The sequence below is a fragment of the Temnothorax nylanderi genome, unplaced genomic scaffold, assembly GCF_030848795.1.
Source record: "Temnothorax nylanderi isolate EJ_2023f unplaced genomic scaffold, tnyl_v1.0 TNYL_tig0204_pilon, whole genome shotgun sequence".
NCBI classification, from domain to species: domain Eukaryota; kingdom Metazoa; phylum Arthropoda; class Insecta; order Hymenoptera; family Formicidae; genus Temnothorax; species Temnothorax nylanderi.
In genome coordinates this window covers 210194-237645 of record NW_027249266.1, presented here as the reverse complement: position 1 = coordinate 237645, position 27452 = coordinate 210194, and the positions used below count along the sequence as shown (strand labels likewise).

General features: G+C 42.2%; 2 protein-coding genes across 5 annotated transcripts in view; both read right to left on the bottom strand.

The window, feature by feature from the left end:
* LOC139778972 (uncharacterized) overlaps positions 1 to 27452 on the bottom strand; it is a 31078-nt gene that overhangs the window by 1690 nt on the left and 1936 nt on the right. The window contains exons 2-4 of one of the 2 annotated variants that reach the window (XM_071717153.1): positions 6218 to 6528; positions 1022 to 2912; positions 285 to 868 (exon numbers count right to left, since the gene is read on the bottom strand). In XM_071717153.1, coding sequence (XP_071573254.1) covers positions 285 to 868; positions 1022 to 2912; positions 6218 to 6521 — 2779 coding nt within the window. In that variant the 5' untranslated portion in view covers positions 6522 to 6528. Of the gene's footprint in view, positions 1 to 284; positions 869 to 1021; positions 2913 to 6205; positions 6529 to 27452 lie in introns of both variants that reach the window. The other variant, XM_071717152.1, reaches the window with a different exon arrangement.
* LOC139778989 (uncharacterized) lies at positions 11048 to 14136 on the bottom strand. Of its 3 annotated transcripts, none has more exons than XM_071717180.1 (9): positions 13527 to 14136; positions 13219 to 13439; positions 13005 to 13147; positions 12849 to 12915; positions 12586 to 12763; positions 12218 to 12474; positions 11963 to 12125; positions 11760 to 11878; positions 11048 to 11664 (listed from the first exon to the last, which is right to left on the bottom strand). In XM_071717180.1, exons 3-9 carry the CDS (start codon positions 13073 to 13075, stop codon positions 11314 to 11316), a joined length of 1206 nt encoding a protein of 401 aa, XP_071573281.1. In that variant the 5' UTR covers positions 13076 to 13147; positions 13219 to 13439; positions 13527 to 14136; the 3' UTR covers positions 11048 to 11313. The 3 variants fall into 3 exon arrangements, with proteins under 3 accessions (XP_071573281.1, XP_071573280.1, XP_071573282.1); XM_071717179.1 differs by having other exon boundaries at positions 13239 to 13439; XM_071717181.1 differs by having other exon boundaries at positions 13239 to 13424.

Below are 27452 nucleotides of genomic sequence, written 5' to 3'. Positions count from 1 at the left end.
CGACGTGTGAAACGAAGCGCGCGATATTACGCCGCATCGAGGCGCAGCAAAGTGACAGGCTTGACGTCCCTAATTACAATGTCGCTAATTGCAAAGTAGGTAGGCCATGTAACAAATATCGTACGACGGTTTAATTGCCATTAATCTGATTTTTTCACATCCAGATTATAACGACGGACGATAAATGCATACGGCATGTTAATTGAAAGCTACTCGATCTCGCGTACGGTTATTACGCGTGGAAAATGTTTTTCTTTTTTTTTTTTACGGAGTCTAGAGTCTACCTTGAAACAGCGATCTGGAAATGTCGGCCTGCCCGCCGGGGAAGACCCTCCTCACGAAGATCCCCATGTCACCCCGGGGACTATCTCTGCCACCTACAACGCTGAAGCCCAAACTGGGCTTGCCGTAGCCCTTCTCGAACCTGGCCACGTGTCTCGACAGGTAGTGTTGCGATTCCGCAGCGGGCTCCACTCTGCTGCGGATGTCCTTTTGATTTTCAGATAAGCACGAAAGCGGCAGGCAGTCCGGCCTCTTTCTCGGTTGAAGTAGCTCCGCGTCGCCGTCGGTTGCCTTCTTCTTCTTCTTCTTCTTCTCGGCCGAGGAAGAAACGTGATTCGTTTCGGCGTCGATCAACGACATGCTGGACAGATTCTTCGCGTTTTCCAGGTACTCGTACTCGCCGGGCACAGCTGGCGGTGGATCCTCGTATACTTGCGGCACCGTCTCCTCGTACGCCGTCGTCAGTCGTACTGTGTTGCAAGTAAAAGACCTCAGAAACTCCTGAACTTCCTCGAGGGTTTCCAACGTTTTTAGCTCCTTGCCTTCGACTTCGACGATCTCATCACCTAGTCTCAATCTACCGTCCCTACGATCGAAGAATAATTTGTTGTTAGACAAAATTTAAAAATAAAATCTACTAGAAAATAAACAAAAATCAGATAGAATAATTAAATGCTAGATTTTCATTACAACACGCATTCTTAATAAGTTGAAAATATCTACGATAAACTTCTCTCACCTATGAGCGATGCCATCGCTTTCGAGTTGTACGACGATGTACCGCAGATCTCCCAGTCTCTGCTGCGCCAGTCGAATCCCCAGACTTTCCTTGGGGTCTCTTTTGTGCAATTCTATCAGGCAACATCGCCGTACCCTGGTTAACGGCTGGATAATATCGCTCAGGAACCTCGTTTTATCTTGCTGCAACCTCATGCGGTGGGGCAAGACGTCCAGCGTCTTTGCCGTATCTGACAGGAAGTTCAATCTATCCTCGCAACTTGGAAGCGGAGTGTCCTCCAGCCGTGACACGGCTTCCTCTTCGAAGGACGTTCCGTGAATACTGGGCAACATCCGTCCGGATCCGCTCCGGTGCCACCTGAGACCATCTAGACCCTCGAGATTCATCCGAGAAATCGCGTCCGGCCTGTTCTCGTCCGCGTCGGAATTCTGCCTGATCCTGCCGGCGTTCTGGGCGTTCTCCTGATCCTGGCACTCGCTCGGGGTCGAGCTTCTTATGGGTTTGTCCGCCTCCGAGTCCACGACGCTGCTGGTGTCCGAGCTGCACTTCAGCCCCTCGTTCTCCAAGGCCGCCACGGATTCGCCTCGCGGCCCGTCGCTGTCGTAGCCGGACTCGTTCGAGCTCACGTAGTGAGACGACAGTCTTTGCTCGCAGCTCGATATCGAATTCCGTCGGTTGCTTCTGATGGCGGTCATCATGTCGAGATCGACGTTGCAATTCTCCGTTATCCCGGTCTCGATTCTGCCAGCAGCTAAGTCCGCCTTGTCACGCGTGGCATCCTCGTTATGTCGAAACTCGTTGTTCTCCCGAAGGGACAGCAGACTTCCGTCGAACAGGCTGTAGCAACCGGCGATTCCGTCCCGCTGAAGTCCGGCTTCGATTCGCTCGAGGCGACTGGCATTCAGGCTGTATCTGTCCGCTTCGTATCTACTGGAATTTCTTTGGAATTCCGCGTAGGAAGTCCGACCCGGTCGCGAGACATTTTCCTGATTCCTCGCGGTGTCGAGACCGCAGCCGGTGTTCCCGATCCTCGATCTTTTCCGTCCGAGGGTCGTGGTGCTGATGTAAGAGTCCTCGATCTGCAGGGTCGGGAAGTGCTCCTCCGACACGGTCTTGAAGAGCCTCTCGTCCTTGGAGACCAACGATCCGTGACGTTCTTCCGGCAAGACGGACAATTTCGATCGCAGGAAGGCGTACGGGAAGTTGGATTTCTTCGCCTCTTTCAGGTCGCAGCTGCTGCTCTTTCTCATAAACGACTCGTTTTTCGTTTTCTCGAGGTCGCAGGTACTGAAGCTCACCGAAGGACTACCCAACGAATACGTGGAGGCGCAAGGATCGCCGCGCGCGCGAGCCTCGAATATCCCTTGATCGTTGCCTCGGTGTCCCGCCAGATCGTCGCAGGACATCGTCTTGTCCTTTCGCGCGGCTATCTGCAGGTCTATACCTTCCGACGGATCGTCTCCCTTCACGTAAGTCGGGCTGTTGTTCAATTGACTGGTACTGCAGCTTCTGAACAGGCTCTCCTTGTCCGGCATCGTCGATCTCTCCTCGATATTTTGAGATCTTCTGTTGCTTCTAGTCGAGTTGAGCATACCGGTGGAACCCATCCGGATGAAGAATGATTTGAAGGGAGACGGGGATCGCTGACAAGCTGCCGGTAACTTCCTATTCGTTCTCTCGTCTAAGTGTATCTTATTTAATTGGTGAACGTCGATATTATTATTGCTGGTACTAGTATCATTATTGTTGATATTATTATTATTATTGATGCCGTTGTGCTCGACACCGTCGGACCTTTCCGTAATGGAGCAGATAGTCTCGCGAGATCTAGTCCGCCGAAACGAATCGATCTTCTTGCCCATCCTGCGACCCCAAATTCCTAGACCCAACACTATAGAACGAAATAATATTAATACAATTATTGACAATTATTTAATTAATTATTACAATAAATATAATATTGTTTTGAAAAAAATCTATCAAATTATTTATAAGTCAGCAGAGTATCTTATAACTTAATTCTTAAGAATTTTCGTGCGCTTTCAAGATCAACGAAGATATTTCAAACCCTATAAGTAGTTCGTCCTGCATAATAATAACAAAGATGATAAAATGTTACCTTTTTGTTACCCTTCAATAGTGTAATACATTATTAATATGACAACGCTGGTATATAAATTATAACAATAATAAAATTTATTTATTTACATTTTTTTTATTTATTTAATTTATTTAACAACTATTCGATAATGAGTCGAACGGAATCGTTTTTCGCGTCCCGGTCCTCAATGGGAATGGGCGGAAGGTAGAAGGGAGTAAGACATTGAAATGGCAGCGTGCCATCTCTCGCAGAACGTACAACGAAAAACCGCCCGGTGCCCACACCCGCGTGCGACATATGGTGGTTCTCGAGAGAGCCGTCGCCATACACGAGGAACTCGACGGCAGCGGTTCCGCGTAGTTTGGGACTACTTTTTCGAGGTGTCACCCCCGGCTAACGGGCCCGCAACACGGACACGTCGCTTCTACATAACGAGAAACGATTAAAAGGCTGCTCGAGTATCGGGCACACGTGTTTTGTGATCGCGCGTATACGGCGTGATGCGCGTGCAAAAGGCGGGTTTATATCGCGTCGCGTTGTAACAGCCTTATTTGTCGTCGATCACTATAATCCGTGTCCCCGTAATCAAAAATATCACGCATTTAGAATATCTCAGCATCTGGCATGTTTTACTCGCTATCGCTATTGCAGGTGCGTCGTTGCGTCTGTGGGGAAAAGAAATGACAGGTAAAGGAAGACAGGTATCATTAAATAGACGTCTTGAATTTTTTAATAATTTTTTCTGCTATCAACTGTAAAAATAGCGTTGTATGTTTTATTTTGTACAATAGCACATTTTTAGAATATTTTATATAATTTACACGATAAATAAAAAATAATATTCCTAGGTAGAGATTACAAGATTCAATAATTATAAATTATATTAAAAAATATATTATATAAATCGGAAAATAGAAAATGATATGCTGTTAATATAAATGTGAAAAATTAAAGTTACATTGCCTATTGCTGATTGACCTCGTATTCTACACTGAGAAAAAAATACTGTTGCTTCAATTAAATGTGGAATCCCGGGGTGCCAGAAACATAAATAGTTGATTCAATTGTATAAATAGTTGATTCAACTATTTAAATAGTTGATTCAATATTTGAATTATTAAAACGACTACACTATAGAAATATTGAATCAACTATTTATACAATTGAATCAACTATTTATGTTTCTGGCACCCCGGGATTCCACATTTAATTGAAGTAACAGTATTTTTTTCTCAGTGTATTAGGAAAGGGAAATGTAATCATTCTTCGATGTTTCTCTTTCCTAAATATTGTGTAATAGAAAATAAATCTATTTACGTACGTTCTCTAGCAAATGTATAAAACATTGGAGTTTAATTTTTCAAAAAGTGATAGTAAAACAACCGTAGCTAATAATTCCACGAGCGAACTTTCTATTAAAATACAAACAGGAAGGAGCAAAATTACTTCGCTGTGATATTATCATAGCGAGTAGCGAACGCAAGTCGGCGTTGGCAAGTATGTCGGACGACGGGGGCTCTAACGAGGCAAGTGCGCCAAGCGAGTGATTAGTGAAAGGATGCGATGTTTTCCTGGATTAGCGGTAATTCGCGGCCGTTCGGAATAGGAGCAAGATCAGTGACGCCGACAGCCAAGTGGCGGTACTTTTTTGCGCATTTCGTTGACTGACCGGCGGGGGACAGGAAAGTCACCGGAGCATGGAGTCCAGCTTGAAAGTATTGTATTTAGACCCGCTACAGGATGATGTCCGCGTGTGCTGTATTGTTCGACGCAGCAGTTTATACAAGCTTTTTTACGGTAGCGTACTCTCTCGCTCGCAATACGCACAGCTGTTCGACGAAATTAAGACTCCGATGTTCTCAAAATCAACGTTAATAATTTTATATACATTTTTGCTACCCAATACGTAAAAATTCGCTATATTTTGTAAAGGAATGAAAATAAGTAGGGGAGACCGGGGCTAAGCCGACAACGGGGCAAACTTGACACTAGGCTTTTTGCCAATTTAAATCTATCGTAGAAACTTGCCTTTCCTACTGTAAATGCGTCTTTATGTGCCAGTATTATCAACGGAATTTGGTAACATTCTGAGTTATAGTGTAATTTTTAACGCGACATAAGCGTTTTTGATAGTGAAAAGTAATTTTTCTGATCTCTCGAAAATGTCTACTCTTTCATCGAGCTTTACTCTTGCGAATCTACCGGTAAGTGATTTTGATGGGAAATTTGATGCTCTATATGAATCCGATAATCGTTTTTGCATATTTTCAAAATTTTCATGTTTTTGAAGTGACAAAAGTGAAAAACGACGTCCGGGGCAAAGTCAACACCACGCCGTTTCGTCGGCTCCCAGTAACAAACGATGCTTGTCATGCAGCCGTATGGCTCATGACAAATGTATGCGCACGTCCGATCGCGAGTTTACCTGCATTAATTGTTTTTCAGACATGAGTTTAGATGAAGATAATTGAAAGTTCAACAATTTTTGTTCTCATTATTTTAAATGATTGTTCTAGCTACTTTATTCCGAATTTTTGTACTTTTTAAATACACAATAAACAATGTATTTTCATTTTCAGACAGTAAAAAATAAGTTCCAGATTAAATTGTGTCGATCAGACAAAGTGTTGAGTTTGCCCCGGCAGGGTGTCGAGTTTGCCCCGGCATTTTTCAATTCGAAAATTTGTCTTCGCGTCACTTTTCCTTTCCTGGCGGCAAAACAAAGCGACGTACAGCAAAACTTCCTGAATCAATTTTGTACCTGAAGAAACACTCTTTAAATATGTACCATTGAATTTGCCTAAAAATTTTAATTAAATATTAAAAATTGCCTTTGAAAAAATAGTGTCGGCTTAGCCCCGGTCTCCCCTATTAATGAATGATCACGTACATTTTCGGAAAAAAGCTTATTAAAATTTATTAAGTGTATAACGTCATAAATTAAACATCTTAGTGGATTTGATTAATGTGAGAAAAATAATAAAAATGTAGAAAGAATGAAGAAATCATTGTTGAAGCGCGACTTCGAATTGATTAACGCACCTCATTGTCGAGACACGATGGAGATTATCGATATAACTTACTTCGTTGCTTACTCGGATCATGCTCGACGATGAAGGCCGGCACGGCCGTGACCGTTTGATAGTCAGCCTCGATGACATCCTGCTCGTTGTCCTGCTTCGTCTCGAGCAGCGTCTGCATCGCGGCCGCGTCGCCGCAGCTCCTCCGGGTGTACTTGGCCCGGGAGATCTTCAGCAGGGTGGCGGTTTCCAGATCCCGGCTGTTTGTCCGCGGCATTGAAGTCGCCGATAGCTCGTCCAGCGGGGCCGCCGAGCTCGACAAAGAAAGGGCAACATCGTCGGCGCTGTGGCGCCTCGACTTCGACAAGCGTTTAAACATCGTCTAGCTGTGAAAATACAAAAAAGATGTGACGATAAAATTTGTGCGGCCACCGATGGCATGCCTATATCGGTATAAACGGCTGAAATTGATGCTAAATAACATTTACTTGAAGCAAAGCTTTTTATAGTCTTTTTTGCTATCTCTTACTACTTTCTAGATTATTTTATACTATTTTTGTACATCATGATTAGCCTAAGTAGATCACGGATCTCATAAAATTTCTAGAGAAAGGATAAGATACATGCTTCAAAACATCCTCGTAACGAGGACGAGATGCGATAAAAATGTTACGATCCTCCGCGTTGGAGCATGATTGGATGTAAGAGAGGAATTACTTACATCATCCTTTATCCGCGCGTCGAAAAGAAATGTGAAGGATTCGTTATAAAGTGTACAGCCGATGCGATGCGACGTACCGCGCTCGGCAAGTTTCCAAGTACGATTTACCGTTCAATCTCTGGCGATCGGCGTACTCGGCGAACGTTTTTGCAGCCGCGAAAAGATACCGGTGGATGTATCACGATCTTTCATTTATCACACGAATAATGATATCGCGATTCTCTCGGGAGAGAAACCGACGTCCCGCCAATCAAAAGTAATCGCGATATCGAAGAAATGTACTGACACTGTAATATTATGCACTGATATAATTGATACAGTCGTCGTTTTCTGACTTCATAATATCTATTAAATAAGCAGTTATCGCTCTTAACGATCTAAAAAGGTATTGGATACATCATAGAAGATGCGCTCGAGAGAGAAGAGACGAAGTGAAAGAAAAAAAGAGAGAGAAAGAGAGAAAGAGTAGAATTAACTTCTCTTACGCGGATCGGCCCCAACGAAGGCCGCTTGTTATTATTTATTTTTTTCCTCGTCAAGGTTCCCGGATTTCAGTCCCATACTCTGGCGGTGACGTGTACGTGAATGATTTACACACACGGGTAGCAAGAAGTAGGCAGGCGAAAACAACTTTCTTGGAATGGACGTTGTTGCATTTCAACGCCTTCTATCCTCTATCCTTATCTCTATCTTTCCTGCTTCAAACTTTTTGCAAGCTTGCTTTTTTTCCTCGTTCGGGTTATTTGTTGTAGTATTTTAGACGGTCACTCTTACTGTCGGAACTCAATGTAGAATTAAATTTGCCGTTTCACATTTTCCATCCCACAATGACGCCGCGATATTGAATATTTTAAATATATTAAATTCGATATTCAATATCGAATCATTCATTTATTCCGCGCGCGTTTAATTTCGCGTTTTGCGTCCCGCGCGGACGCGGCCGTTCCGTTATTCTCCACCGCGCCGAACGCTCGTGAGATGTAGGCTCGACGGAAAAACGCGGATTACGTCGTAACGTTACAGATCCCCGACGCAAGGTATATTAAGCTATCTAAGCCAAATTATCAGAACACAAAAAATTTTATATGGAATTAATTTGCTATTTTTTGCTTTTAAAAGTAATTTTTTTGCTCCAGCTATTAAAAATTTACAAAGGGCTGGATAACTTAAGATTAAGAAGCTGCCACGCCATTGTAAAAAAACAGCATATAAGTCAAAGCAATAAATTAATAATACCAAAATTATTTGCTACTTTTTTGCTATTTTTTGCTTGCAAAAATAATTTTTTTGCTCCAGCTTTTAAGAAGACAATCAAGATCAAAAAATAGCAAATAATTAGCAAATTAATTCCATATAAAATTTTTTGTGTTCTGATAATTTGGCTTAGATAGCTTAATATACCTCCCGACGCGATAGGAAGAAAAATGCTCGCCCCACGCGGGCGAATAAGCAAAACTTACGATAGACACGTGTGCACGATGCATATGCTAAGAGTACGCGATATACCCGAGGCATAGAGAAAGTCTCGTGGCGCGTGCAGGAACTGCACGCTCGCGTATGCATTTTTGCAATCGTCGAATATCGCACGATTTCACGTAATGCATATGCCACAGCCGCGATGTGCTCGCGCCATGTTCGCGCTGCATCAGCATCACCGGAGAGGTGTTCGGCGAGGATTATCGCCGCCGGAAGAGGAAAGATCGACCGACATTCCTGATTTCACCGCCGCTGACAGCTGAGTGCTTTCTAGGACGTACTTGCGATATGTGTAACAGATTTAGCTGAATAACTTTTGCTAATCGAAACGACGAGATTCTTATCAAAACTCGAATTTTTTACTCAACCTCGAATTAGCGCTTTTTAATTACGCTCTAACCGACGTACGATATAATATCTATTTCTTAATTATAGAATGTAATCGAATATGAGTCCTCTCTTGTTTCCCTTTCATCGGCGTCGCGACATTTGGGAGATACCCGGTCGGGACGGATTTGCATTTCATGAGCTGCACTTCCGCAACGAGCCTCGTGTCATGCAGATACATTAGAGGAATCCAGGGGTATTTCCGGCGTACGCACGCGCGATTAAGTTCTCAATGAGGTTCACATAGTGAAGCGGAAAGAGACGTACATATGTAGATGGACGACATCGCAGAATAGGATGCGTGAAACGTATATGTCTCGTCTACTCTATACATATCATCCATTCTATTCTCATCTGTCTGGAATTCAAAACATAGAATTCAGATGCGGGACGCTTTCTGAACTATTCTCATGTAGCTAAAACATTTAAAGTAAAATATAAATGTATAACGTATACCATGCTATGTAATAATGTAATAATAATAATTGCAAAAAGTACAATTTAATGACTAGATATTAAGGTTTATTATCGCGGATATCTGCTACGTTAAACGTTAAACGTGCAACTAATTGGTAGTAGAACGCTATTAACTTTAACCCTTATTTCCTCCATCCGGCGTAATAATCCTTCCGTTTCTAATAAACAGCTATTCGCATCGTGAAAAGGTGTTATCGACAGTACATTATTCATACTCCTCTCTCACTCTTTCTCTCTGTGTTTCTAGAGTTATATTTTTGTAACTATGTACGGAGTTTACGTCCTATTGCCGACTTATGCACGCCCGTTATGTACAACTACGCGTCTGTGTTTCATGCTCCGTTATGACTTCTGCTTCCGTGACTTTTTATTCGAGTCAGCGTCAAGTCGGAAGCTATAATCGGGCGTCCAAATGACGATGCATTCTCTTACGCCTTAAGAGAACATTCTTCTGGTTTCTATTTTCAGCGGAGATCGGCTCTCTCAAGTTTTTTTACATTCAACATTTTTAGGGGTTGTCCGTGAACTGCATATGTGCGCGCAGGACGCACCCGTGCTGATCGCCAACGCGGATCGCTTCATTTAAGCATCCTTACTATATCGTGGGTGTTACATTACATTGTCCACGTACAAGCGAGTAGCCGACGGAAGGGTATACGTTGCGCGGCATAAGGGCGATGTTACGACGGCTTATATTCGTTTTTCGAAGAGGCTCGCCCTTTGACAAGTATCGGCTATCTTGGCTCGAGCACTTCGCTGCTCCTCTCTATCGGCGTGATAAAAATTTTGGTAAGACAGTTTTGATAAATATATACGCGCCGAGCAGATTACCGTTTCTTTTTAACATTATTCTCTTTACACGAAGATCTCGTGTTCTCGGCGTAAAGTAAGTCTTGAGAGTGAAAAAAATAACACAATCTTATTATAATTAATTCTAACAGAATAACTGAAACAATCTTACTTTTTAATGTAATTTTACGCTTGATCTGTTAGTGGGATATGAAAAAACAAACTCAATGAGTAATGAGAGATGTTGACTCCACACACACACACAAACACACACACACACACACACACACACATTTGTCGTAGCGTTTGTCGGAGAAACACGCGTGTTTCGCCGCTTTGAATCACCTTGCGCATGTTTGTGCGAACGCAAAAGTGTCTGTAATATTACTTAATACAACTTACATTCCCGCAGCCAAAGATACTATACTTGTACGAAAGAGATCAAAATGCTAATAACATGCCCGTTACGCTTTCCACGTTTATATCCCTTTTTATACTACCATAAAATGCCGGAGGTAAGCATTTTGAGGATTTCGCGTAATAGTACGGCTCGTGTCGTAATGCCGCACACGTTTCACGCGCGACGTAATTTTCAGAACGATTAAAGCCTTGTTATTTTACTCGTTCGCGCCCCTTAAGAGCGCACACACATACACTCCGGCCGCGCCGCGGTTCTAAAAAAGGTGCGGGAAAAGTATCGACGTAAGATAGTATCTTGCTCAACGCGATAAACTTTATCCCGCAGTGCTTGCAGTTCCGCCGAGGGATTTTCGTCGGAAAAGCGACGGGGATTCCCGACACCGAAAAAATTGTACTCTTATTTTAAGAGTATCCCACTTATTTTAAGAGTATTTTACTCTAAAATAAGCGCTGAGAGGATTCCTCTTATCTTAAGAGGGAAATCCTCTAAAAAATACTCTATAGAATATACTCTAAAAAATATTCTTAATAATAAGAATATATATTCTAAAACGGTTTGTAGGTGTGTGAATGTGTGTGTGTGTGGTATTATTGAGGTTATTGGGGTTATTTGAAAGAATTTGACACATATATAATTATAATTAATTACAATTTTATTTATTACATGGAATATAAAACGAGTTTTTCAACGTTACATATATCGTATTTAATATTTCTAAGTGTATGTAGACCAAAATAATCGTTTTGAACAATTTATAAAGATATAATTATTTATCTTATAAAATAAATTATAAGAAAAATATGCTTGTGAGAAACAATGAAAATAAATTGCCTTAAATATAATTATTTATCTTATAAAATATGTTTAGTAATGATAAAAAATACTGATATAAAATAATTACTACTCTTTTTTGGCTAACAATCCATTTAAAGAACTAATTATATTTGTGACTCGAGAAATATTACAATCTTCTTCCAGATATAGATCATAAAAATACCTTTGAAGAAACAACCAAACTGCTCGGCACTCCTCTTGGTACGCAGCATCTAACGCAAAAAAAGCTTTGAAACACGTGTCCAAAGCTGTTAATGGTGTGTGCAGTTGATACCGCACAGTATCCACTTGAATGTAACTTGCAATAATATTGCATAAAGATGGTCCAACAAATATTAATGTCGGCTGTAAGTTGAAGCCACGATTAGCTAGCCACTCTCTATGTGCCTTGATTCTTCGATTTAAGTCTCCCGGAATCTGTAAATATAAATATATTTTTAAATGCAATAAGTTTAAGTACTTATAGTAATTTGTAAAAAAAGTAAATATTCATATTTAAAAATAATTATTACAGGAACGTGAATGATAAAAGCTTTCCTAGCTTCTGCAACTGACGGCATGCCGCTTACCCCTCTTGTTTTTTTGCAGCACAGTGATGGTAATAAATTAAGTAATATAACATCATTTTTGTCTAAAAAAGAATAATTACAATAAAATAATGAAAGTTTAAAAATAATGACAAAAGATGAAAATGTTACAAATACAATATAAATACCTGATTCTGTTGTAGTCAAATCAGCGAGTAATTTTTTACCATATTCATCTGATTGAGCGACTTCGATATTAAGAAGATCAATCAATACATCTTTGATTGAATCCCATTTTGCTATTAAGCCATCTTCTCTTCCAGGATATAATTCCTTAAAATCCTGCTGAATCTGTGAATCAATTCACTCACCATGTCAAAATGTTCAACAAAATAAAAAATAGAAGACCATTAATTAAAAATAAAAAAATTCAATTTTCTCACCAGTAAATAACCATTAGGCAATGTAAGTACAGGCCAATTCTTGAGATAATTATTTACTAAAACTTCGGACTCTTGCGATTGCACAGAAGACGTTGTCCTTTGCGCCTGCAAATCCGGTCTGCTTTCTTTAAGATACAGAAAGCGTAATGGATGTGTTACTGACCAATTTCGCAAAAGTTCTGGCCAAGAATCTGCAGAATCATACTTCAAATGAGCAATTGCAGTTTTAACTGCAGAGTTGTTTGGATCACTGCTTCCTGTAAAATGGAAAAAAAAACCAATTAAGAATTTCCGTATATAAAATCTTATAAAAATAGAATAAAAAGTTATTTGTATAATTTCGTTTATTTCTTACATATTTCCTTTACCTGTAAGTTTTGCAGAACGAGTAATTCGATTTTCACTCGGGACAAAAGATTGAGATCGAGATGTTACCCAAGAACCAGCATTTCTTTTTTTGATCCGATATTTTATATTACGTACTTTATCAGGAAGTTTTCCTGTTGCATTTCTGTGCTTACCGACTGGCGGGCAATGATACGTTTCCTGTAATGCAGATAAAAAACATGTATCAACAATTTAAAAAATCAAATAAATATAATTTTAAGAATATTTTTATCGTAGACATTACTTTTTTCTCGCATGGAAATAATTCGCACAATTTAGTTGCTGCAATGTTGTATTCTGCACCTGTAGGCCTATTTAAAGAAAAACATAGTTAAAAAAAAATATTAAAAAAAGATATATTTTTATTTTATAGCAAAGATTAAATAAAACTAATATTTACATGTGATTCAGCTGAAGCATAGCATTTGCAATAGCTTCTGTTATAGCACACCTATCTGTATCGCTGAGCATTCCCCTTTTCTCAAAATTAAGAACAGCCGCGTTACTTTTTAAAGAGTAATCTTTAATAACTTTTTTAAATTCCTAAAAAAAAGATAAATAAAAATATAGAAATATGGCTGCTAGCTTCAGCGACATCAATTAAGAATAGTTACCTAAAATAAGAATTACGAACCAAAGCTGCTAAATCTTCAACTGATTTGAAGGAAAGGATGTGTCGTCCCAGCTTTCGATTGTGTGAATCAGATTTTCCCTCAATGGAAACGCTTTTTTGGAACTGGTTCTCTCGATTTTCTTGAGTAGAATTACTATTTGATGTAGACGGTAAAGATTGTATTTTATCCACATCTACATCCGTCTGCTGAAAAGAATGGTTCTGAAAATAATAAAAATCATAAATATAAAGTTTTATTTCTATTGAAAATAGAAAAATCGTTGATTTGAGTAAAAAGTTTAAACTTACCAAAGCAGACTCCTCAGAATCAGACTCAAATGGATCAGATATCTGTAATTGAGGTGTTTCAGATAGAAGATTAACGGTTGCCTCACAAGCTTCAAGTACAAATACAGCTGTACTTGAGAATACAGATACAGGCTGAGATACAGATACACAAGATAGCGGTGATGAATTTATTATTACAGGCGTATCATTCGAAATCGTTATCAAAGGGGTTTCTTTACACAATGCACGATCCAATACACGCGAATCAAATTTTCACTCGAAGCACACAACCGCACAGTAAAATGGATGTTTTCACCAACAAAATGGATGCTGATGAGTCCTTAGCCTAGCCCGCACGCAATCACACGCAATGGCGATAGATCATGTCTTCGTGTCACGTGTCACCAGGTAGATCGTCAATTTGCTACATAACCGCTGCGCCGGCTGCGCGCGACGGTAACGCGCAACAGTAACGCGCGCCCCGATGCCACTCGCGTCGGTAACGCACGCTCCGATTAAGAATATATTCTTAATGTAAGAGGATATTCTAAACAACCTTACGTTAAGAGGAAAATATTCTTATTTATTAAGATTATTTATTAAGAAGATTTATTAAGAATGATTCTTGAGAATATAATTTTTTAGTGATCTCGCGAGAGAGGGAGAGAAACGCGGCAAGAATCACGAGAAACGGGAGACTTACTGAAGCTGGAACGCCGTGTTTCGTTAAGATGCTGATAATTGAGTTTACTGCCGTGTTTTATATCTCTAGTACAGAATGCCCGACGCGTACTTCCTGTCCGGAAGGTTCCCCATCCGCTATCGCGTCTTCTGACTCACGTGTAGAGAGCAGATACGTGCTTTCGTAACACTAATCCAGCAGTGAACAAAGTCCACTTTTATTTCCCAAAAGTTTTCTCACGAATATATACGGCTTTGGAAAAAAAAAATGAAGACGGAGAAAGGAACGCCCAGTAAATCGCGTGGTATATCGACGGGAAAATGATTCCTCGTAAAAGAGCTTCGAGTCAGCGATTCAAATTCTAAGCGCTTCTGACGTATGTAAATACATAAAATTGCACAAACGTATCGTGAAAGTATGACAGTTGTCTTAACTGGCAGTTTCTTCTTCTCTTAACGCTGCTACCAAGTAGTTGCGGTTAGATGACCCCGCTTTCAAAGAGAAAAGCCCATCAAAGATTTACAATAGAAAATGATGGCGTATTCCACGTCATTACTATGTCCAACGTCCGTGTTCAAAGGTCTTCCTGCTTCCTTTCCTTATAATACATTTGAATAGCGTCGTAGTATAAAATATCTATCGTTTATTAATCAAATTCGCGGTTGGGTTCTTTTCATGAAATCCTATTTTAAATAAAGCTAAAAATTTTGACAGATTTAAGAACTTTTTTCTTAAATAAATATGGAAGTATACTGAAAATAACAGCCATGCGGTTTTAATAAATATTATTTCGACGTTGATTTCGCTTTTTAAAAACACCCGATGAATAGGATCTCTTGTATCAATCTAATAACATTTTTTCCTTCCCTGCACATGCTGTTGCTAAACAAGCTGGTCTGAGTACCGAGTAAGGAAATACAAACAATGAAGTATTTACGATAGAAGATAAAGGCGTATTTCACGTCATTAACACCGTCCAAGGAGCGAAGCCCTTCCGTCTCCTCATCCTCTCTTCTTACGGCGCGTTTAGATTCGCGCGGTGCAGCACGACGCGGCGCGGCGTGGCGGATATAATCGTATAAGGTGGAGGGTAGTCCGATGCCTTAGATGGCTTGAAATACAGCAGCAGAGGCCAGACTCTCTCGTTGCGACTTGGTCAGGTCTAGGCAAAAACTAGGATAGGCTTAGATGGCTCACGTACCTCGGGAACGGCCGACAACGGCGGCGCGTAGAAAAACGCAGCGGTCACGCGGTGGAGGGACAGAGGGAGAGGCGAGAGAGGAGAGAGAGAAGAAAGGGAAGAAAGAGAGAGAGGCGTAGAGAGGCTTCTGTCTACGTGTATACGTGCGTACACGCGCGTGTACGCGCGCACGCATGCACGCACGTACGCGCCGCGGAAGGGAAACCGGGAGAGGATGCGGAGAGAGAAAAGCGAAGCACACCACGAGAGAGAAAGAAGGAAAGAGAGAGAAAGACGCGGCTAGACCTTGGAAGGAGAGACGCGAGAGAAGCAAATACTGCCGGGATAGGTATATTCAGCGTAGTCGGCCGGACAGTGCACTGAACTTGGCAAGAAACCCAAGGTTGCATGGCTTAATGATCTAGTTTCTTCGGCGAAGATATGATTCACCATTATGCATTCACTCATCGCGCGGCATACGCCTGTACCCGCATCCCGCGTGGTGGCGGGTCCTCTTCCTTTTTCGCGGATACGACTGCGCGAAAAATCCGCAGTCAGTATATCTCACCTAAAAATATCCGTGTGATCTATGATGGGGATGTCGGACTCGGTCGGTTCTTACCTAAGGCCGTCCGAGGGCGAAAGCAAAGCCCGAGAAAGCCGCGTTTGAAACAGTCAAATTGCTTACATATGAGAGAGAAAAAGAGAGAGAGAGAGAGAGAGAGCAAGGATCAAAGAGGATATATTAGATTCATGTAATAAAACAGATACATTTTAAACACACTTAATTACACACTAGACGAGGGAAAGCGTCGGCATCGATGATTAACACCGTTCGAAAATGGAACGCTTTCCAAACCGATCGTACGAAATCCAATACGTCAGAAATTTGTCATCCTTTTCGTGAAACCAGTTTGATAATGTCAGGAGCTATATATTTCTGCGGTGATGCAATTTCGGCGCATACCACATCGTCGGCAAAGTATTGCATTCCGAAATGTATGTGGTCGCGCAAGTTGGAGATTGGTCTACTGTCATTGGATTACAACGTTATACAGTAACCAGAAAGTTGAAACATCGAGTCGCACGACGAGTTACTAATGTCTAACTAATTATAATGTTGTACGGTAATCAGAAAGTTGAAACATCAAGTCGCGCGACGAGTCAGTAATTTTCAGTGATAATAATAACGTTTAACTAATCGGTGTATGATCGATCGACGAAAATGATACGATACTCTTTATGATATGATGCTCTTTAAGCACTCATTTAGAACGCATATCTCGATAGAGAAATTGTCGCTGAATGGAAGTGATGACGGCTTTTCTTATCCAAAGTTGACCATTATCGAGGCTTATCGAGGTACACCGGATCGCAACAGTCATTGTAACTGTTCCCTCTAATCCACCAGTGTACCGCGTACGGCTGCATCATGCACGCAAACACCTCGAGGAAGCTTCTTACGCGTGTATGAATGCGCGATTGCGAGGATGCAAAATCAGGTGAATCAAAGACAGTGCGGACCGAATCCTTTGTGCAACGGTGCGAGGAACGCGCTGCATCATCCATCTGGAGTATACGCAGTGCGCGAGGAAAAACCATATACCTACACGCACACATACACACGTGTACATATATATATATATATATATATATATATACACACACGCGCGCGTAAATAAGCTTTTCTATTCCATGATGTAAACCCAAGTGCGTACATGTAATAGTGAAAGATACATGAGCATCACGCGTCTTTTTATGTACGTTTAATACCGATAAGGTTTTATTGGCCAGCGTTATCCGGTGTTCACCGGACCGTGCCGAAGCGACGTGCTGAAAACACACCTTGTTAATCCCGGGAAATAGTCGAAAACAAATGTTCTCCTTCGATCTGGATATCCTAGAGGTAGTAGGATCGCGTTTTTTACGCTTTAGAGACAATTGAGACCTCCCTGCGTCGAGTAACGACAATGGAAATCGATGCGAACTGATATAGGAGATACGCTGGATACGTGACAGACTCGCCGAGAGGCAGGCGCATGTTGTTGCGCAAAGCAATTCCGACGGTAACGATACGAGCGAGCGCGAGGATATATCACCCGGTGGTAGATACCGGGCACCGGCGCGGGCGCGTGCCGGTTGACCCTGCGCGTGGGGGTCAGCAGGTGGAACGCGTGTTTGACGAAAGATCAGGTATACGAGATGTGTGGAAACGCATGCTGCCTTATTTATGCGTACACGCCCCTGCATCCTGCGCGCGGGCTATTACCCGCGGCTCTCTCGCATGAGGTAGACTGGTAAGATTCACCGCGGCCGGGGCCGCCGCGCCGCTGCCGAGGAATATTTCCGACACGCGTGACCTGTTCGGCGCATTTTCTTTTTCTGAGTAAAACAAGTTTGTCCTTTGCTTCGAGAAAACTGATTTTAGACCGAATGACGCAAGTAGGAATATTCCAGGCAAGTTGACCAGCTTTGAATACATATCTGTTTGTTAATGGACCGATGCGCTCGTCCGTTCGTTTCGTAACGTCGAAAAAAGATGCGTCTTACTACACTGTTGCCAGCACGCATGTAACATCAGATTATTCAGGACGACAAAAATTTGCATCGGTCCGCTAACAACGGAAATATCCAGGGTGGTTAAATTATACGGTTCACCCTGCATGTATGATGAATGGAAGACGGGGAGAGGAGAGAGGAGAAGCGTGAGAGAAAGACTTGGGAGGAAGGGTGGTATTGTGTTCCAGCAGGGGCGGATATCCATAATAAAAGGGAAGAAAAAAGGTTGTATGATACCACTAAAGTTTCCGATCGAGCACCATCGATGCGGATATGCCAGGACTGGATAACTTAATTCTGACTTCTATTGATGAAAAGTAGAATTGCGTACTAAGAAGGTCATAAAAAATAATGTTGCTGCAAAGTGTCGGGGCAAATATTTCCCTATACGTTACGGTTAATATAATCCATATTTAATTACAAATTACATAGCCGCGGTATGTAACGATGAATAAATTAGACCTTTCGCAAACGGCGGATAGCGCGAAAAATTATGTCAAGGAAAATAATCCGCGCAAGAAACATATTATCACTTTACGTTTTGCAACTGATCGGGTTGGGTAGTTCACTACCAGATCCAGTATCCGCGAGCGATGATTAGTACGGAACGGTTACCCATAGCCGGTTTGCGTGATATCGCAGATTCTGTCGCGACGTCGGTCAGTCTCGAGGAAGGCATCCCGATTTGCTTCGTGTTATACGTTTTGTTGTTAACAACGACATCGCGTTTTAGAAACGCGTGGCGCAACCGAGGCGCGTCGCGTCGCAGGCCGGCGGAAAAGTAAAGAAGATTTGCTGCCGTGGGAAGGAAGACAAAGGTCCCGTGTCCCGTGAAGCGAGAAGGAGGCTCTCCCGAATCCGTGACGATCCTCTCGGCATTTATAGAGAGAGAATCGAGAGCGACTGAAATCGGCCCATTCGACGTCTGCTCTCTCCGGTTCGCGTACGTTCCTCCTCGGCTCCTCCGGATCGCTCCTCCCTCCTTCTCGCTCGGTTTCCTCTTTCTTTCGCTTCTCTCGCCGTCTCGACATCAGCTTCGCTCGACCTCTAATTCTCGAGCGAACAAAAACTTAATCGGTCGCTTCCTCCGTTCGCTCTTATGGTTACGGCGAGAGGAAGAGGGAAGGAAGAAAGAAGGAGAGAAAGAGAAGAGGAAAACGAGTGAGAGGAAGGGAAGACAGGACGAGGGCTGGCCCTCGAGGGCTAGTGCGACGATAGCGCGAGGGGAGGAAAGAAAATCGAGGAAAAAAAGGATGGAGTCGAAGGCCGGCTTTTCCTGCAGAATACGATCGGGATTACCTTCGGCGTAATCTCCGTATCCAGTAGCTATAACCGTCTGAATTCATTTAGCCGCGCGGCGATACGTGTAGGTGCAACACCGAGAGAGCTGCTTATACCAGCCGGTTTTACTTCGAGGCGCGCGCGAACTTGAATCCCCCGTGCGTGTAAAAGTACGCCTCTATCGAGGCGTGTAGGTACACCCTCGGATCGGCGGTAAGAAGCACGAAGAACGAGCGCGACGAAAGAGTTGATTCGCGCTCGGAACGATCGAGGAAAGCAGACGCGGCTAATTCATAAAAGCGAGCTCTCTGGGCAGGTAGGTAGGTATAAAATGGCCGGAAGCTGCGATAGTGACAGCGTGAAAAATAATGCCAGATGTTCACTGCTTGATTGCTCATCCTCGACCGAGAGAGTAAAAGATGATACTGTTGGTTCCGCTTGATTGCCGCCTGCCTTTTACACGGGATTGCAAATTTCTAAAATTACGCATCCAGAAAAGGCCGGTTGTTTTTTGTACAGTATTTCAAAAAATCGCAAATGTTATATAGAATATTATTCATAACAAATATCGATTCTGCGTGATGAAAATAATTTGTAATAATAATTATATCGCAGTAATAGTTATTTTCTATGAAGCAAATATTATTTCTGTATAGTACGTATAGATTCTTCCAAATATCAATAGTATAAAACATTTTACATGACATTTACATTAATTTCAATTTAAAAAGAAAATTTTTCAGCAATATTAATCGACATTTTTCCGTCCGAATGATTAATTCAAACAATACTTGTACAAAAATATCGATACTTAGGTAAATACCTGAGTACCAACGACGCGAATAGATACAGCCGTACGTGCGTACACTTTGGTGCATCATGGAGGTGTTAAAGGCACGACGTTGATTAAATTTATGTCTCTGTCGGTCATGATAAATGCGATAGTTCGATCTGGTTATAATTTGGGCCCGAGTAAAAGGAGTACTTAGGAGGTGTACGAACCTTTTAGTACGTGTCACGCTGGTATCTTCCCGCCACGATTTACGACGACGATAAAGCAATGACGAAAACGAAAAGAATGGAACGAATTTACTTCTCGCGTATTCCTGGCTAATCAATTTAAATACCGCCATGTAACGCTGCTTGATTAATCACCCTTGTAATACTTTGGATATAATTCTCGAAACTCGCAAGCACGATATTAGCCGGGAGAATTATTGAGGTGGGCGGTTGAGTCGAGAGTTGCTGAAATGTCAATTCGCAAAGTTAATCCTGCCGTAATATTTTAAAGATAATTATATAACGTATTACATTATATTTTACACTGTGTACTACACATTATATTAAATTATATATAGAATGTTGATATTAAATTAGATAAATTAATTAATTTTATTAAATAACTACAGAGCGAAGATTTATTTGCTAAACTCATTTTCCTTAATAAAATATGCCGTTTGAGTAGCAACGATTAAACGTTAGCGATTATTTATTTCGTTAATAAGAGTATATATACTTAATAAGCTGGGATATTTGTTTGTTGCATGCAGTAGTCGATACGAGGACGTATTATTCACGTCGACGGGGAAACACTTCACCCGAAGCGAATTATATTTAACTAACGTGGCAGCCAATGAGGCGAATATAATATTTAGCGGACGGGCGCATGAATGGTCATCTATTTATGTAAATAAACGACGCTTCGCGAATACTGCCGGCGGGCGGTAGGATGCGCGGTCCACTTTCCAGCATCCGACCGCCGTAGTCTCGGATGGATGTCCGTCGCATCGAGAGTACATCCACAGCACGTAGATTTGCTTTTCCCTTCCCCTCCCGACCCTCCCTTTTCCTGCTTCCTTTTCATTTCCTCCCTTCCTTCCCGCCACGGGATTCCGTTACTGCGCGAGTTCGAATCGAGAGAGAGAGAGAGAGAGAGAGAGAGAGAGAGAGAGAGAGAGAGAAAGATAAATATTCGCGACGACCGAAGGAAAGAAGGAAATATAGACACAGTGAGAGAAAGAGATGAAGAAAGAGAAAAATCTATGAGGTCTAGAAGCGAGAATTAAGAAGAGGAAGGAGTGAAAACGCGCGCGTGCGTTGAAATGAGCTCAAGCAGAAGGAAGAGGAAAGAAACATACTCGTTTCGCATTCTGCAGCGCGCTAGTCAGCGGCTAACTATAAGAGGAGCTAACTATAACCCGAAGTTTCTACCCCGCGGCGGCTATTTCGAGGTTCCCTCGCGTGCGTTGTCGCACCGCCAAATCTTGACCCCGTCCCGAGAAAGAGAGAGAGAGAGAGAGAAAGAGAGATCCGAACGTCGGGAGAGCCCGACGACGCTCGGTACTCGTAGAAAAGTGCGAATACGTCACAAAACGCGGTAATGGCACGATTCATACGTAAATGCGAATCCGTCCATCGCGGCGTTAACGTATAGGGACCCGTTAGGAATGTAGCTACAGTGTATTAACGCGTAATTAACCGCGTGGCTGACGCGACGATTTCTACCTACGTAACGCCCGCTAATCTCCGTTAATAATTCACCCAGCGAACTCGAAACACACGCCTCGCAATTTAAGGAAAGAGGCTCTAAGCGGTGCGCGTTTATACCGTAAAAACTGCACGAAATTATCGCGGATTGAAATTATCACGAGTATTATTAGTAATTTAATGGCGCGTTACTGTATATCATTAGCGAGAAAACATGATGATTTAACGTCCAGGTATTTCACAACATTTTGCAGTCGGAGCGTTTTGCACCTGAGCGTACAGTTACGTAGATATAATCGTGCACGGGCGATAATGTACATATATATATGTATATATAATTCTAAGCCGGTTCGCATCCAGTTCTATATGCGCTATGTTTAATTACGTTTGGTTAACGTCGCGGCGATTAAGCGCTCGCTCGCGGATAACGACAGGGGGTCAATGCACGGAGCCGTTTCGATGACGCTTACCGCCTCACCTCTCATTGGCTAAATCCTATTATTTATTTATGAACTGGGAATTCTGTTTGAACGAACAGGACCGGCCGACATTTTCTTGGCTTCGTATAAAGTTACGCTGTTAATGGCAGCGCAACGAGTGTCTTCGAAGTACGGCGTAAAGAAAATACACAAGTGCCTCTCACCCACGTAATAATCGCGGTTTAAATGATCTAAATATAACGAGCTGGATATTCCGGATCATATAGCGATAAGGAGGATATTGATATTGATATTAATACGCATACGTATTACAGCAGCGAAGCGATTAAAACAAATTATATCCCGTGACATCTAAGAAATCTAGAATTGCTTAAAAGTGTTTCCACGAAGAAAATCTCGAGGTACGAGTTTGAGTGAGCAGTTTTGCACCTGCGATCAACATATCGAGCGATTTTCGAGCGATTAGCGAACGAGCGAACTGGATTAACCTTGCGCTCTCGTCTCGCTTGAAAACGCAAGCTTTCTCGCTTCACTCCGCTGCGAAAACAGAACCGAGCCACATGCTCGATGCATGTCGAACGAGAGCCGCGCCGCCGCGCCGCCGTGATCGCGTGCATCCGGTGGATCAGCGGAGTATCCTTTTCGTGTCTCCTTCGAGACTCTCGGATCGCGCCACGTTTAACCTTGCCTGGTTTCCTGAACCCGCGTGAAAAACTGATCCCGTTTCGCGTCCCTTTATCTGCGCCGCGCGATGTATTTATACCGTGCGGCGATCGTAACGACGCAGCTTTAGCAGCCGCGTCCTCGCGAAATCGTGTAATCGTGAAATCGCCGTGAATTAGCCCGAAAAGATTTCTACCCGCGCGCATTTTTTCCTCCGAGCGATGTGTCATCGTCCTGACGAGCGTACAAACTGTAACGTTAACTCCCGATCGCCGCGGCGGTGGCGAATATCGAGTTTCCCGAAGGTGAATTTCACGGAGGGATGCCTCTCGACGCGGATATTCGATTATCGACGTTTGGTTACGTCTACACGGGGGTTGTTTACGACGGTATAATTTATCAATTACGCGCTGATAACTCTCTCGTTTCCGAGGTGTCTCGCGTCACGTAGCAGTGGTGGTGGTAGTAGTATCCGTTCCGCCCGTGAGTACAAACGACCTCTGGATCCCTCCAGACACGTTATTGCACATGCAATACACCTGTTACCCTGTTACTCTACGGGTTGCGTAAGTCTCCTCGGTGGCGAGCCCGCGAGTCAAACTGACCGCAAGAATTCCGAATACTTTCACTCGTTTCATGCGCTGGCGCGGCGCACGAATGTCGAGAGACGCGAGACGGGCCCGAGAAAGTATCCCAATATGTGCAGCACGATCTGATAACCGCAGCATGAGAGCAGCGGCGAAGACCACGGAGAAGGAGGAGGAGGAGGAGGAGGAGGAGATGGCGAGAAAAGGCGACGAAAATAAAATTCCCGACTTACGCTCGAGCCTGAATCGTTACGTACGTATAAACAGATGCATTAATAAAATGCACTCCGCGTTTTTCTTCGCCGATCGTGAACAGGTGCGACGTTATGTCGTCGCGGAGGCGTTATTGTCCAAGTGTCACGCTTGGCAACGACTAGGGGACGAAGGTTGACGAGATCTCGCCGTGGACCGCCCTACTCGGGTGGTCCGAGATGCATTTAGGCAGAGCGAATTCCTCTGACAACAATAGCGAGTGCAGGGCGGACGGGAGATTTTGTTTAGATCGAGTGACGCACGCGAAAACGATTGCACGTTGACCACTCGTATAACGTTTCTAATGCCATGAGCGATTCTAAAAGAAATGATTTTTATTTCGTTAGATAGAACTTTTAATCTATATGAAAAGTCTTTCACTCGCTTCTTGATTTCCTCATTTAATTAATCAGATCAAAATCTGATGCTAATTAAGTAATAATAAAATTATCATTCTATATTCTGTACAATATACTGGCATTAGACACAATAACGCATAAATAATCTCGATAGAAGCAAGAAATAATAGATAATAACTATAATTACACAATAATATATATTGATAGCAATTCTGAAAATTGGATACGCTGCTTAGATACCTGCTTAGGATAAACAAGACAAGCCGCTATACGTATATGCGCGTGTGCAACGCGATCGCGTTCTACAGTTATGTACGCTATGCAAACCAACTCGACCACGCTAACTAATTCACTGATATTATCAATTTATGATCACGAGCGTGCGTGATTCGGTACAGGCGGGACTGCTTCGAGCGGGAACAAAAGCGAAAGCTGGCGTTTGAAGCCAGGCGCATTATTCATATAATTATTTGGTGTGGTCATATCAAGGCTACCCGAAGCGTAAAGTGCTAAACAAGAATTTCTAACACCAACTTTGTAATATAGTGAAGTATCAGACAGTATATCTCGCTAAGTAATAACACACAATCAAAATCAAATTAATGAATATTAAAACACTTATGGTAAAATATCGCTTATAATCGAAAGTTTCGATATTATTTCAACAAATTGATCAATATTTCGTCTGTATAACAATTTCTGTTAATTTCTAGATACGTCTCAACCGTGAATATCAAAATTTCAGGACGATCCGCCCCTCGAGGCCATCAGCGAGACGATGCGCTCTGCATATATCTAGCCTATTATCTCTCAAATCTGCGGAACCTTGGGGGATATCTCAGCGGACGTATCTATTTAAAATTGCAAACCGGTGGCCCCGCGTGCACGATAGGATCTGTCGAAAAATGCATAAAGCGACCAAAATGTGTCGCACAAAAGCCACTAAAGAAGGTCAACCGGACTCAAGGGTCAAGCCGGAGTCAACCGATGCGATTTGGTTTATGGCGCGCGCTCGTATCCCTTCCCTCTAGTATTATTGTATTTTCGACGATGATTTACGATAGGGGCGACCGCGCATTTGTGTTTCCCTCCAATTTTTTTTTCTCCCTTGCTCGAGCAACGTACTGCGCTCGACAGCAATGCAGCGATGCGTCGCGGGACGTCATCAGCAACACTCCGGAATTTCCGGAGCTGACGGTCGTTTTCGCGTCATTCAAAAACGGCAGTATTTTTTATCGGATGTAAAGCGATAAACAATATGTCAAACCTAAAGCGATATATATATATAGATATATGTATAAATTAAAATTTATATATCGTTTTAGGTTTGACATATTGTTTATTGCTTTATTTTAATTTATTGAATATAAAGCAACAAACAATATGTCAAAGCTAAAACGATATATAAATTTAAATTTCCTCTGCTTTAAGCATTTATGTTCCTGCTATTTATTTGCTTTTTTCATATACAAAATAAAGATATCGCTAAGATATAGTTCGTTTTACACTCAAACTCATTGTTTTTTAAATTTTAGAGCTTTCTTCACGCTTACCTCTGTGTTCACTTTATCCCATATTAAAGTTTCCAGTTCATTACCGTGAGCATTGACTTGTTTCACAAAACGTTATTACTTTTATTTATGCGCTGAATTTATAATACGTTTCCCCATTTACACTTGGTATTTAATCATTTTCACTACTGCCGGAATTGAGAAAAGATATGTTGCTTATACATTTTCTTCCAACGACATTATCTGTACGGAAAGTTTTGCACGAGAGCATATATGACGTAATCCGTAAATCGTGTAAGATTAGAAATACGCAATGAGGCGTATAAGGTTGTAAATCTCCCGCCAGTGGAAGAAAGTAACCCTCGTAAAAATCTCTATAATGAATCCCACACGTAACAGTGACCTATCGTTGCGCTTACTTTCGATGCGCTGAGTTCGATGCACCCGGGCTTCGCCCATCTCAATGGATGATGCTAAATTGCCGCTCGCAGAAGGAAAGGAGGAAGGTTAAAAAAAATAAGTAAATTACCGCAGAAAACGGTTGCAAAATCTGTTGCATAACTGAACGCTGTTGCATAAAAAAGGGTGAAGTCACCAAGTAATAATTTTCGGTAAATTAAATTTAAAACGCAAAATTGCCAATCCAGGTCGCATATCTCAAGTAATTTTTGTAATTTACGTTATTTGAGATTATATCTTGAATTCCCTTGTGCGTGATTATATATATATGTGCTTATATGTTACATAATGTCATAATATTTTACAAAAATACTATAATATATAAAAGACGCGTATCTTTCTCACATTGTATTTCATAATGCATGAATATGATTCGTTTCGTTCAATGATCAGGTTGAGGCGGACAATGTATCACTGATGATATAAGGTCTAATTTTATTGAGGCTAATGGGAGGGCATGCGTTGATTTAAACGATTTCAAGGATTTCTCGAACCGATTAAAACCCTCGAGAGATATTGCCTCATCGTAATGTAAATCGCGATTAACGCAATTAAAAACTCGAGAACGCGTCGAGCAGGTTTAACGCGGTTATCGCGACCTAGCGAGCGGGGCGCATCGGGGCACACGGGAGCGGAGTGCCTCTGACAGATGGCCACCAGAGATTTCCGCAAGAAAATAACGTATACAAAAACGTTGACGAGAGAGATACAGCGTGAATATGGCGCCGCGCGCTTTGGAGGCTGTGCGCGGCGATTCCTAGAGAGCGACGGTAATCGTTAAATCCTTGCGAAAGCGACTCGTCACGATTTAAGTGGGACCATTCGCTACCTTTGCATATTAAACACGAGATACGCTCGTACGTTAACTACGCTGTTCCACACGAGTCTATTAGGCCAGGCCTTGTCGATGGGGATTAAAGATGAAAAGATAATAAGATTTCGCATCTAATTTGCATTTTTACTCGAGAATACTGACGTATTTAAATTGCCCCCGTGAAATTATCGCGCGACGTAAAATCGACGAATGCGCGTTACATATTACACGGTACGACGTCGTCGTCGTGCGTAATTTCGATACCGGAGGATCGCGATAATACTCGTATTGGAACAAGGAACACTTTGTCGAACAAGCCTGTATACACGCATACTTCGCTCCAATCCGCCTGTAACTTCATCCGTTTCTTTACTCCTTTTCAGATTCACGTCTGGCAGCAGCAGCTTCTGCATTCAGCGGAAACCCTTCCACAACGCTTTTATATATTGCTACGCAATAAATCTAAATGTACGCGGGGACGATTACATTGGAACGTAAACTTGCTAAATTACGGTAAATTAATATTACACGTTCTGGGACGTACATGACGTTTATATGGATGCGCTGAGCGTGTGAAATAGCGTTACGATATAGGTAAAAGCGAATCGACCGCTTTCACGTGCTTTGCAATTTATACGAGCGCTTATAGTTCAGTGAATGCGTCGCTATCGAT